At 44.0% G+C, this 12,956-nt stretch overlaps 1 protein-coding gene across 1 annotated transcript in view; it reads left to right on the top strand.

Moving 5' to 3' along the window:
* The first annotated feature begins 6,601 nt into the window (after positions 1 to 6,601).
* EFCAB6 (EF-hand calcium binding domain 6) overlaps positions 6,602 to 12,956 on the top strand; it is a 200,123-nt gene continuing 193,768 nt past the window's right edge. Inside the window, 2 exon segments of the mRNA XM_029206632.1 lie at positions 6,602 to 6,814; positions 6,916 to 6,982. Of these exon segments, the coding sequence (XP_029062465.1) occupies positions 6,932 to 6,982 (51 nt within the window). The 5' untranslated portion in view covers positions 6,602 to 6,814; positions 6,916 to 6,931.

The raw sequence follows: 12,956 nt of genomic DNA, 5'->3' as shown, positions 1-12,956 counted from the left end.
CGAAATACACAATGTGTACATAATTTTTTTCTGAACCGTTCAAGAGGATGTTGCTTATGTTAATGGTTCTTTAATTCTAAATACTTCAGTGTGTATTTCCTTAAGAATAAGAACTATTCTCTTACATAATCACGGTACAGCTAACAACTTCAGTAAACTAAACGTTGAGATAATAATACTTTAATTGAACCTATAGTCCATATTAACCCACTTGACCCAATGATGTCCTTTACAGAATTTTAGATTTGAAAATGATTTTTTTCTACCTTGAAATTATATGAATGTACAGTAAGTACACATGACACTCAGAGGGTTAATTATGCTGTGGCCTCAGACTTTTGGGAAATATATATATATATTTATACATATACACATAGATAAAAATACATATATAACATATATATTAGAATATATTTCTATTAATTGTACTTACCTTTTAGATAGACCTCGATTCTAGATGATTTTGTAGACAACTTGTGGGCTTTTAACTGAGCACAGACTGGCATTCTGGCATTCATGCTGCTTCTGCTTACTTTGCTGACGGTGCGTGTCCACTCAGACACCTGGATTGAATAGCTGTGACTGTTACTGGAATGCCCATCCCGCTAAGAATGTCCTGCCCTACATCATGAAACCTGCCGTGCTGTCCACTGCTTGGATCTGAATTCTCTAACGGGCTGTTAATTCTTCTTGTTTGGGCGTAGATCCCCCTCAGCAGCTCTGGTGCCCTTCCGTACCTTGTATTCCTGTCCAGATTTGGTGGAATTGACCTGAATATAAATGTTATACAGAGGTAAGTTTTTTTTCCTCATATGCAAATGTGAAACTTGAAATGATAAGAAATAGGACACAAGGTCATTAGAGATAAATCATGTCAACAGATACAATCCTCAGTCAAAAATTTTATTCAGAGAAGATTCTAACGTCTAAATGAGATATATTTCAGAATAAGAGAAATAATATTGTATTAAAAATGGAAACATGGCAAATTAAAACCAGACTAACATATTTCATATGCAATGCATTTCAGATTTGGAAATAAGGAATTTAATTTTTTTTTTTTTTTTTTTTGGCTGTGCCATGTGGCTCGCGGGATCTTAGTACCCTGACCAGGGATTGAAACCAGGCCCCGGCAGGGAAAGCGCTGAGTCCTAACCACTGGACCGCCAGGGAATTCCCTGGAAATAAGGAATTTAAACTTTGAAGTAGAAGTATTAAGATGCCAAATTTTAAATTTGTTTGTTTTTATACATTTTTAATGTCTTTCATTGGATAGTGATCATATTTTGGTAGCTAGAAATGAAGTATTTTTGAAAAGATCTTTGTATGAGCTCCTCTGTATTTCATAATTGTAGCATGAGCATGAAGCTCATTTGCTTTATGTGCAAAACGAGAGAGTTAAAGTCTGAACTTTAATGTCTCTATCAGCTGTAAAGGTCTTTGATTCTAGTGTCTGATGTAGGAAATATTGTTTTAGTAAAAAAAATTATTTACTCAGATTATCTGACTCTAAATGGGTAAGCTTCGTTTTCTCAGGAATTGTGTAAACAATTAAATTTGGTTCTGAAATATTAGCAGATTTTGGTATTACAGCTTTCGTGATTGCATCCATCCTGGATGCAGCTGACATGTAAGACTTAGTGCAGCAGTGTGGAGCGGGGAGGGGGAGTTGATGTTCACTGGGTGTAGAGTTTCAGTTTTGTAAGGTGAGCAAGTCCCAGAGATCTGTTGCGCAACCGTGTGAATATATTAACATTACTGAGCTGTATGTTAAAAATGGTTAAGATGGTAACTTATGTGGGTTTTTTGTTACCACAATTAAAAAAATAAAAGAATTAGTGTAGCAGCTCCAACAAGAATGACAAGGTATTATCTGCTCCACGATGTGGGACTTCTTTGTGCTCTGATCAGTTGATCTTCCATAAGTGGTGAACTAGGATAACTTCCAGGCTCATTCAGAAGGACCACTGGTCATTTTATAGGCTCTATATTCATGCTCTTGACTTAAAACCATCCGCATTTGTGGAATAAGTAATCTAGTTTGAATATTCTTTGCTGAAAAACTCAACAGTTGGAAATACTACAACTCAACAGTTGGAAAAGCTAATAATTTGAGATGAAAAGTATCATAAGTTACTTAAACATAAAAGACTAAATATTTAAACTAAATTTGGAAGATTTCTGACTTACACATGTAGCTAAATTCTCTTTATTGTTGAAGATCACGAATTACAGTGAATAGAAACTTCTCTTTCTAGCACTATGGTAGGCTACCTCCATGAAAAACACTGCCACTGAAAACTACTAAAATGATGGATAAAAGGTAAAATATTTTAATACATTACTGAGCTGGCAAGAAGGTAATTCTCAGAGGCTAAGCATGCAGTAAAAATTGGAATCCAGAGAAGGGAGCTTTCTAATAAAGCCAGTTTTTACCCTGAAGGTATTGGCCAAATCTTGGTGAATTTGTGTTTCAGTTTTGTTGGCTATTTGGAGTGAAGGGGACAAGAGTCAAAACCTGCAGGGTCTGCCCAAGGTGGAGAAACCTAGGGGAAGACCCTATACCCTCTTGTAAGGATAATCTACAAAATACAAACCTGCATGGCAGAAGGGCACAAGGAAACCTACCAGTTTCAACACTGGCATTGGGTGAATAGGGGAAAAATTGTAATCACAAGTCAATTCATGAAAATCTGTGTCTAAAATAATGCTACCTGTGTGGTCTGAAAAGTCTCAGGCTGGGAATTTACTTAAAATTTACTGGTCCTGGACTGGGTGTGCCCTTCTGTGGAGGAATACATCTACAACACAGCCCTTAAAAAAAAACCACAGATAAAGTGTCACACAAAAAAAACCTTGAAAACATATGAAGAGACAAAGAATGAGGACCGCAAACAAATGGAAATCATATCCAGTGGAATCAGATCTCCAAACACTTGGGATATTGGAACTATCAGATACAGAACCTAAAAGTAGTGTTTTAATATCTTTAAAGAAATGAAAGAATGGATTCAATATATGAGTGCAAAACAAGAGGCAATTGAAGAAGTACAAAATGGAACTCTTGGTATTGAAAGATACAATCATTATAGAATAAAATTCAGCAGATGGGTGAAAACAGTGGCTTCAACACAGCTGAAAAGGGCATTAGTGGAGTGGAAAATAGATCTGAAGATATTATCCAGAATGCAGCACAGAAAGACAGAGAGATATCAAGCTTGGAGAACAGGTATAAGAGACATGGGAGGAGGGAAGAGAAGGCCCAACAATACTTCTTACTGGATTTCCAGATATGTAAGAGAAAGAGTAGGACAGAGATTATATTTGAAAAGGTAATGGGTTAGAATCTCAAGCCAGATAAATAAAAAGGAATGCCTGTCTAGACATATCATGGGAAAACCACAGAACATCAGCATCAAAGAGAAAATATTAAAGGCAGTGAGAAGAAAAAGGGAATTGACTTCACAGGAGTGACAGTTAGACTGACACTGATGTCTCAACAGTGAAAATGAAAGGTATGAGATTGTGGGAAAATGTCTTCAATGCACTGAAGCTAAAAATATTTGCCATCGTAGAATTTTATACTATGTTTGTAAGAATAAGGATGAGAACTTTTTCTGTGGGAACCCCTGAGAGCCTCTCCTCTTCTTGCCATGGTATCTGCTCATCCACTGGTGTCAGAGTGCTTGGAAAAGGAAGACACATCTGGCACCTTTGCCTATGGTGTTCAAGGTTACTTTTCACCTAGATCTTGTATACTCTCTTCACACTGACTTGTATGAAAATGAGGCAGCCTGTGCATTGAATTATCCGGTCATTAGACTTGGGCTAAATCTTAGGACATTGACAGATTTGCAGCTCAAATTCCCTGAATTGGTGGTGGGGGGACTTCTTATTGTGGTCACAGCATTTCCCTTGGTTCAAGAGGTCATATTTTGTATCAGCCAAAGCTTGATGCCCTTGACAACGTAGAGTGAACACAACACAGAAGAGGTATGCCGTCTCTTCTGTCCTGGCCATCTCAGCCTCACCAGAACTGTCTAATATGAGGAGGTTACTGAATGTGCTACAGTGGTTGATTAAGCTGGGAGCAACATGAAGATTAAAGAGGATATTTTGCATCAGAAGACATTTAGGACCTGGAATGATATCAAGAAGTCTGTGCCTCTGAGTGTACGAGAGCTGGTAAGGACAAAATGTGGAACTGCTCTTGCATCTGCCGTGGATGACCTCACATCATCTATAATAATGGTAGTATCATCAATAACCCTTCAGAAACATCCAAGGAATTATTCTATTTAAAATGAGTAAATTGAACCTTTGAGATTTGCTTCTGATGGACATGTCGAACATTTCTGCTTATGGACCAAAAGTGTTTCCCACTTCGATAATCCATGTGGCACTCAGCGCAATGCTACTTCCCTGAAGAATAACTGCAGCCTTGCACGTACAAAGCAATCGAAACAGATCTTAGCAGAAGTTTTTGAAAGCTTTCTGAGCACCATCCAGAAAGATTCACGACAGAGTTCTGAAGAACTTACTGAGGAGCCTGAGAATTACGTTGAAACAAAATTGATTCACACATACGTGCAGGGTGTCAGTGCATTGTGTATAAGGCAAAGCAACAAGAATCAAAGAAGTTTTCCCTGTACTTACATCCAGTTTCTTTAATTCAGCATCAATATTTCCTTCATTCAAATATCAACCTTTAGCCATATGTGGCATATATTACAACTAGCTGTCACCTGTGAAAACTTATCGTTCACTATGGCTTAGATGTGAGGTAGAACACAACTGACCTTCCTGTGTAATGTCACATTTCAGACATCAACATGTAGGGCCAACTGAACTATGGAAGAGTGTGTAAAAGAAGAAAGAAACTGCATGGATCTGATTCTAAGAAGTTAAAAAAACAATACACATAAAAAGGAGACTGTGGACTGTGTCAGATACAGACTGATGCCCTATTTCCCTCCTCTCCCTTATTAGCCATTTTGTGACCATGTACTTTGCCCTCAAGTCTCAAATCTGATAACTGAGTTTTTGCTCTCTTTTTCTATTCTAAAATCTTCCTTTGGTTACCTGATGACCGTAACCAGCTTTATTTGTCCAAGTTTCTGGGGCTTCAGAATCCTCCCTCCCTCCTCCCACAAAGTTTCTAAGTAGATCTATTATCGCTCTGACAATGCTGAAAAAAACATTCATTCACAAGACCATGTATTGCAACATTCCTTGGCCAGGCCAGGTACCACAAATTCAAGTGGATAAAGCAAACAACAGCGGTAGAACGTCCGTCAGCAGAGCAGATGTGAAGTTGACTCTAGGCAGGTAGCCTGGGTAGGTTGAGAAAAAAGGAGGAAAGAAGGCTTTTGGCCAAGAGAAGCAGGATTTGGAGGGAGAAAATTGTTTGCTACAAAGAAACAAGCAGCTAAAGGAACTCCAGTAAAGGAACCAATTCAAACAAAAGAAAAGAAGCCTTCTGCATCACATCTTGATTTTCTATGCCTCTGAAGGTCATTTCAGTGTGGACGGCGTCTTTGAATTTCTGAAGATTAAAGACATGATAGAAGTCACTGAGGAACATTTAAAAAAATAAAGACGGAGGGTGAAATACAGACATTTCAGACAAAAACTGAGACAGTTTACCTCCTACAGATCTTGACTAAAGGAAATCATAAAAGGTATGCTAAACGGCAGAAGGCAAGTGACCCTCTGTGCCCTGGCTGGCCTCCCTGACAGGCGCTCTCTGCTCTCCTCTTTCTTCGCTGTGTCCTTTTCTTGTTGCTCCCGTCTTAGGGCTTTTGACTGGTGGTTCCCCAGTGTTCCTTGGCCCTGCTTGGTGGGCTCTGGTCCCCCTGGCCTCCGCAGTAGCAGCCCTGGGATGTGCCAGGCTCCTGCCGCCTCTGGGCTTCAAGCTGTTGCATGTTCCCTTTGCTTTGCCTGGAGAGCTTTTCCTTCGAGAGGGTGGCTCCTGGCTTATTAGCTTGTGGGTCTCTATTCAAATGCCCCATCGTCCACCCCATCCAGGAGAGTCGGCCCATCTTACCCCAGTGTCCAGTCCATCCCCACCTGTCTTTACTGGCTTCAGAGCACTTGTTACTACTTCAGCTTACATTACTTATTTGATTGCTTATTTCCAGTCTGTCACTGTCACTAGCATTAAGCTCTTTCAAGCCTGGGAACGGTGTCCTGCTTGACTCCACGCCCAGGCCTGAGTGTAGGAGGCACTGGATAAATACTCTGAAGTGGCCTCTATTGTTCTTTATCCTCATGCTAGCCCTATGGTTAGTTCCAAAGAGAGGCTCTGAAGCGGTTTATAGATACACAGGTAATGCAAAATCAAAAATAGTTAATAAAAGCGGATGGAGACAGGGGGCTGGTATAGACGCATATCCGTCCTAAGCCCTTTGCAGAGGGGCTCAGTGCGCACGGCAGGGCGAGCGGGAGCCCGCAGGGGTCAGAACACAGTGCCGCAGCCGAGGGTTAGGCGTGGCCCGTGAAGCCAGGCCACCTGGGTCTGAAGCCGGTGCCTCGGCTTCCCCACGGTGACCTCGGCTCCCCCAGCCTCCTCTGGAAAGCGGGATGGTGGTGGCCGCTGACCCATGGAGTGAGGGTCATGTGAGACGGGGCCTGGCCTTCGTGAGGGCTCTCTGCATGAAGGCCGTAATCGCTCCATTCCCACCCCACCCCAGGAGGAGTCGATGTCGTGTGTCATTTTACAGATGAGGGACCCGAGACACGGAGAAGCTAAGTAACTGGCCCAAGTTCACGCTTCTGGCGGATGGCGTAAGAAAGACCTTGCATTTAAAAATAGGTAATTTAGAAATTCTTATAATTTTGATCTCTGTGTGTCCTATGTAAACATTAATGTAGTTAAAACATTTTAACAAAAGATTTTTAATTGTTATCTTTAAGGGGAGGTGAGAGTGAAATGAATTGCTGTCGGACATTAAAAGAACTCGAAGTCCAAGTAGGAGAAAAGGTAATCGAGAGCTTTCAGAGTTCTTCCCCCAGTCCCCACCCTTCGTCAAAAGTAATTGCTATTTTTCTGGAAAAGGCAAAGCTATGTAAAATTTAAAAGTTTAGTAGTTGCTAGAGGTTGAAGGGCAGAGGGTGGAGAGAGAAGATGATTTAGGTGGAAAGCAGAAGATTTTTAAGGAAGTGAAAATACTCTGTTTGAAACCATAATGATGGCTACGTGTCATTATACATTTGACAAAACTCATAGAACGTACACCAAGAGTGATCCTTAATGTAAACTAGGGACTATGGGAGATTACGATGCATCAATGAAGGTTCATCAATTGAACCAAATGTCTCACTCTGGTTGGGGATACTGATAATGGGGGACACCATGCATGTGTGGGTACAGGAGGTATATGGGAAATTGCTGTACATTTCCCCCAATCTTGATGTGAACCTTATACTGCTCTTAAAAATAAATTCTTAATAAAAAAAAACACCCCAAAATGCCAAAAAAAAAAAAAAAAAAAAAGAAAAGTACTTGCTAGCAGAGGGAGCTGAAGCAGAATGAGCTGTGTCTTGTCGCCCGCATTCTCGTGCCTCACCCAGTAGAGCTCATACAAAAGCCTGTATTCACATGACTTCGCCTGCCCGGATGGCATCCTTTTTGATGAACGACACCAGCAGAAGTCCTGGAATATTAATTACTTTTGTATTAACTTTAGATCATTATTAGTAGGGCTGCCCTTTTGGTTTTTGTCTACGACTGAGGCAGGGTTTTCTTTAGAAAGAGAAAACTACTGCTTTTCGGCAGTAAATGCCAATCAAGAGCGGCGTGGTAAAAATAACTGGTGAAACTCAGAGCGATACATATTTAAGAACTGAGTAATTTAGCCACCAAAGCTACTACGTGTGTTTAAAAAGGAGCATATAGCTCTGTTCCTGTTGGCCGGTTGTGGGTAGCTATCAGGGCGCACAACTAGGGAGGGAGGAGATGCTCACGGCCTTCGGGGGCTGGAATCGGACCCCTTTTTAAAATGCATTTGGGCCTGTCAGTTACACGAGCAGTTTGAGAATCATAGTTTAATTTACTTGATTCAATATGTTGGTTTGAAATGTGACAAATTTTCTTTCCTTTTTGAACTCTTCTGAGATTGTCAAACATTTCAAAGTCAAAAATAGCCAGAAACCCACAAAATGCTTGTCTGCATTTCCCTGGCTTATGCCGTTAACACCAGAAAATGCTCCTAAAAATCTCCTTTCACTATAGTTTATATTAGTAGGAACCCTGGTGCAATGATTTGCTGCTTCTGTTGTGGTTCATTTGTTATTCTGTAAGAAATATGCAATATTTGTGATTGATATGTAATAGATATTATTTATGGTATATGTCTTTAATTTGTCTCTTCACAAACTTGGCTAATCATGAAATTATCCTAGGAAAGTCAGCTGTTTATGACGATCATGCTTTCAACATAGGTGGGTCAGTAATGCAACGTTACAGTTAGGGGAGGGGAGGGACATAGGCCTAGCTTGTAAGTTACTGAAAGTGAGGCTTCGAAGAGGAAAGCTGAAGGGGAACTCCACCACTGGCCGCCCTTTTATCTCAGTCCTTTTTCATCCTGGCCTCCTTCGCATAGAAGCCCCCTCACTAAGAGTGAGTTTAAAGCAGCGCGGTTTAAACAGAAAGGTGACAGCGAGAGGCTGAGGAACGGGTGATAGAGGTAACGCCCGACCACAGGGCAGCTCCGAGGCTTTCTCTGCCGTGCAGTCTGGCCAGCACAAGCTGCCGCCCCAACTCTACCTGCCGCCCTGGCGCTGGGCAGGCAGGTGGCGTGGACGGGCTCTGCCATTTACCAGCCGGGTGGCCTTGGGCAAAGTCCTTGTCATTGGGCTTCTTCATCTGTCGGTGGGGATAAGAACACCCACCTCACAGAGCTGTTGCGTGGCTTAAAGGTATCCAGCATAAAGCACCTGGAACACTTAGGTGATGCCAGCTATCATTATTATGGTTATTACTACAACTTCCTTTGAAGTATAGGTAGGACCTTAAATGAATGTCGTCCCTTCCCACCGACCCCAAAGTAAACAGAACAGACCAAATCCACTCCTCAGCTGCTGGCTGTGTGCAGTAGCATGTTTCCAGCTACAACTCTGGTCCTGCAAACGGGCCACACTCAAACATTGGAGACAGAGAGGAACACCTAGCGATTAGTAAAAGAAGGCTGTCTTCAGACATACATTGTCATTGCTGGGCGATCTACACAGTTTGGGAATGAAAGATGCTAATTCTTTTGTTTTAAATATAAGTCCACATGGCTTATTGGAGCCAAGAATGCATGCAAATGTCTCTCTGAATTTTGGGAGCCAGACTTTGCTGAATGTGTGTGTGGTCTAGCCTTCCTAAACCAACAAGTAGTTAGCAGTTGGCACCCCAAACTGCCCGAACCCCGGGGCTTGGGTTTCCTAATTGTTTTCTTCTGCAGTGAGCTTGGTCTGGGGGCTGGTTCCTCAGCCTCGCCCTAATTCACGTGCACTTAGACCTTCCAGCATGTGTTCACATTCACGCTCCTTGTTCAGTCGAAACCTTGGGCTTCCTGAGTCTCGTCCCCGTCAGTCGAGGGGAAGGCAGACTGGGTGGTCTCCGGGGCCCATCTCTCTGTCCTTTGGTGACTGTGACCCGTGGCTTCACGTGAAGAGCCTGCTGTCTGCGGCCGTGGGGCCCCAGGTGGTCCTCAGGGTGTCGTCTCAGGCTCCCGCTGCTCCTGGTTCCTGCTTTAACCTGCACTCGGGCTCCACCCAGTGGGCACTCTGAGGCTGGTGCGCAGCTCCCTTGCCCTTGTCCTCTCGGCCCCGGCTTTTCCTTGTTCACAAAGAGGACTGTGCTTCCCTCTGGCTCCTCTTTTGTGCCTTCTACGGGGCATCTCCTTGGCTGCCCTTGAGTTCTCTGGTCTTCAGGTTCCTTGCTCTCTTAATCTCCTGGGAGGCGGAGGGAGTCAGTGGGAAGGAGGCGCACCTGGCCTGAAGTCTCACCTCTGCAGCGGCCCACGGGCCGTGGGCAGGTCTCCCGCTGCTTTGACTTTCCCCGTCTCTGGAGGCAAGACAACAGCACTTCCCCGTCAGAGTGATCACGGGAGTGAATGAGCATAATGTAAGTGACGCCCTTGCATACAGCAGATGCTCAGTAAATACTCGTCCCTTCCTCTACCCATCAGCGAGGCTGGTCCTCCCTGTCAGGCGCTCCTGAAACCCTTCCTGTGGTAGCTTTACCCGCCACCAGGCGGGGCCCCGTCAGCCACCGAGGTATCTGGTCGTCCTACCCTGTGACAAGCAGAGGCCCCCAACTGAGCTGAGATGATAAGGAACGTCTCATCTCGTCTGAGAAGTCCGGAGGGAGGGCAGGTCAGGGTCTGCTCACTCGCATCTCCTCCGGTCACCGGGAGGTGGCCAGCATTCCAGGCTCGACACGCAGATGCCGCGATGTCGGATTTTTTCCAGCATGCTGTTTCTTCCGCTATGACTCTATAAACACGGGGAAACGTCTTCCTGTGACTCACAGGCCAGGATTTTGTCCCCGCCCAAACCAGTCCCTGGCGGTGGCATTGGCCGCTGCAAGCAGCCTGGACCAAGCCTGGTCACTCCCTGGTGTGGTGGCTAGGCTCCCTCCCCTTAGGCACGGGGCAACCCAGGGGGTGGATATCTGAACCAAATGGAAAATGGAGGGTTTCGTTAGAAAGAGAAGGGGTTAGAGGTCAATGGATTTGGAGAAAGCGACCAACAGTGTCTGCTTCAGCCTCGCAGCGAAAGAACCCCCGGCTGGCTGGTCCTTAATCCTTCGGACACTGATGTAATTGTTTGGATTTTGCCAACTCTGATAATAACGAGAGTTAGCACGGATTGAGCACTTACTAGGAGCTGTTCTAAGTGCTTTACTGTGTGTATGTATTCAGTTTAGGCAGGTGCCCTTGTTATCCCACCTTGATATGGAGGGAAACTAGAACAGAGGCTGAGCAGTTGGGCCAAGTGTGCACAGCTGGGGGGCAGAGGAGCTGCAGTCCCCGTCTCGGCTGCTGGCTCCAGGGTCCTGGCTCTTAACCTCCGGCCACCCTGCCTCTGGGAGGACCCTTTAGGAAAGGCGGCTGCCTGCAGCAAATGTGACTCTTTGTTATGCCTGGAGGTGGACCCAGCGCATCGCAGAGAAGCATCTCTGCGCACGGAAGCCGTTTGAATGAGTGGAGGTTGTCTTCTAGCCACAGGGTCATCTCTTTGTCCGTGTAGCATCTACTTCAGATTTGGGAATTTTCCCTCCTTTTCCGTCTCTGGCATCCTGCCCTCCCATGCTTCTTCCCAACTCCTCAGACGCTTATGCTTCTGCCCGTCCTGCAGGGCCCCAGCCCCGTCCTGGAGCCACAGCACCTTCCAAGGCCCAAGACTTAGGTTCTCCACATGCTTCAGGTGAGGAGTCTGCCAGGAAAAAAGGACCTAAAGCAAAGCTTCCATGTGTTTCCAGGTTAACAAAGTTTGGGTCTTTTTACTCTGTTTTATCTTTTGTCAACTCCCCACATGAGGGTGAGGTGGAAGTAAAAGAAGAGGCTAACAAAGGAAGAGAATCTCATCTTGCCTCTTGAGGTGAGGGGATGCTCATTGTAAGCCGTGTCCCGAGAATTGCCGAGACACAGGAAGCTATTCTGACATATCAGAACACAGTGTGTGTTTGGAAGTGTCATGACTAGTCTCCTCCCCCAACATGCAAAAAAAAAAAGTTTTAAATTGAAGACTAGAATTCAAGAATGTGCAGCTCAGTTAAAGACATTAAAAAAAGGAAAATAAACAAACCCACCCAAAGCCCCAGGCTGTTTGCTCTCGTACCACATCACTGCCCCAATCAGGGCTGCTCTTTTTAGCCTGGGAGCTGTGCTGTCAGAATACCTGGTCTGCCCAGTCAGCCGTGACTAGTGTGTCTGTTGGACACCAAGTGACACAAGTCGTTATGGGATTACCCTGGGGCCCTGGGGTTGTGGAGATGCAGCCTTAGTCATTTCAGAAGCAATTAGCAAATAATAAGAGGTACTAAACTGCTTGCTTGGTCGGTAATAGCTTCACAAAAGTGAAGACACAAGTGATGGGTATATCCATTTTCTTAAATAGGTGAATTTTCTTAAAAAATAAATTAAAAAAATTATCGCTTGAGGGATAAGAAACAGTTGTTAGGATCACAACCATTTCATAGACATACCTTAACATTAGAGCATCACATGAGCACAAACGAACGTATCCGAATACAGTCTGCCGTGGCTAACTCAAAATGAGGCCATCTACTAAAACATACAAGCTTTTGGTTAATTCGTAATCTCCTAATCCCACTTTTATCATCTCTCCTCTGGTGCACTTGGTATTAATTACCTATTATATCAGGTATGTGAACACAACTTCTCTTTCGTCTGCAGAAAATATTAGCATATCGCAGAGCTGTTGGGACAGATTGTATCTGAGGCGCTTCTTCCTCTGCAGAAAAGACTGTCAGTCATACCTGAGTATAGTGATTAACAATGTCACAGCTCTTGTTCCTGTGTCTCTGTGCAGCTCAATGAAGAGTCGTGCTCACACTGGATCCCGAGAATTTCACAAAACAAAATAATCGGCTGCCATTTTATAAAGAAATAATATTGAAAATGCTTCTACCCCAGGACCTATTTTGGGTTGCTCTATTAGTAATTTACTGAAGGCTTCATCAGGAAACTAAAGCAAAGATTTTGTTATGTCAGAATTTATATCATTTCAGACTAAGTTTCTCTTAAAAAAAAAAAATCTTCTTGCATGTGGCAAGTCAATAGTACACGTGAGATTGCAGGGTTGAGTGTTTAAAACATTGCGGTGTCATGGGGACAGGCTGGTGGAGTGGAGGGACAGGATGGTGGTGTGGGGGGCGGGATGGTGGTGTGGGGGTGACAGGATGGTGGAGTGGGGGGACGGGATGGTGGCGTGGGGGGGAC

The sequence above is a fragment of the Monodon monoceros genome, unplaced genomic scaffold, assembly GCF_005190385.1.
Source record: "Monodon monoceros isolate NGI ecotype Baffin Bay Population unplaced genomic scaffold, NGI_Narwhal_1 Super_Scaffold_6, whole genome shotgun sequence".
NCBI classification, from domain to species: domain Eukaryota; kingdom Metazoa; phylum Chordata; class Mammalia; order Artiodactyla; family Monodontidae; genus Monodon; species Monodon monoceros.
The sequence above is the reverse complement of the archived record's forward strand: the minus strand, read 5'-3'. Positions and strand labels throughout refer to the sequence as shown.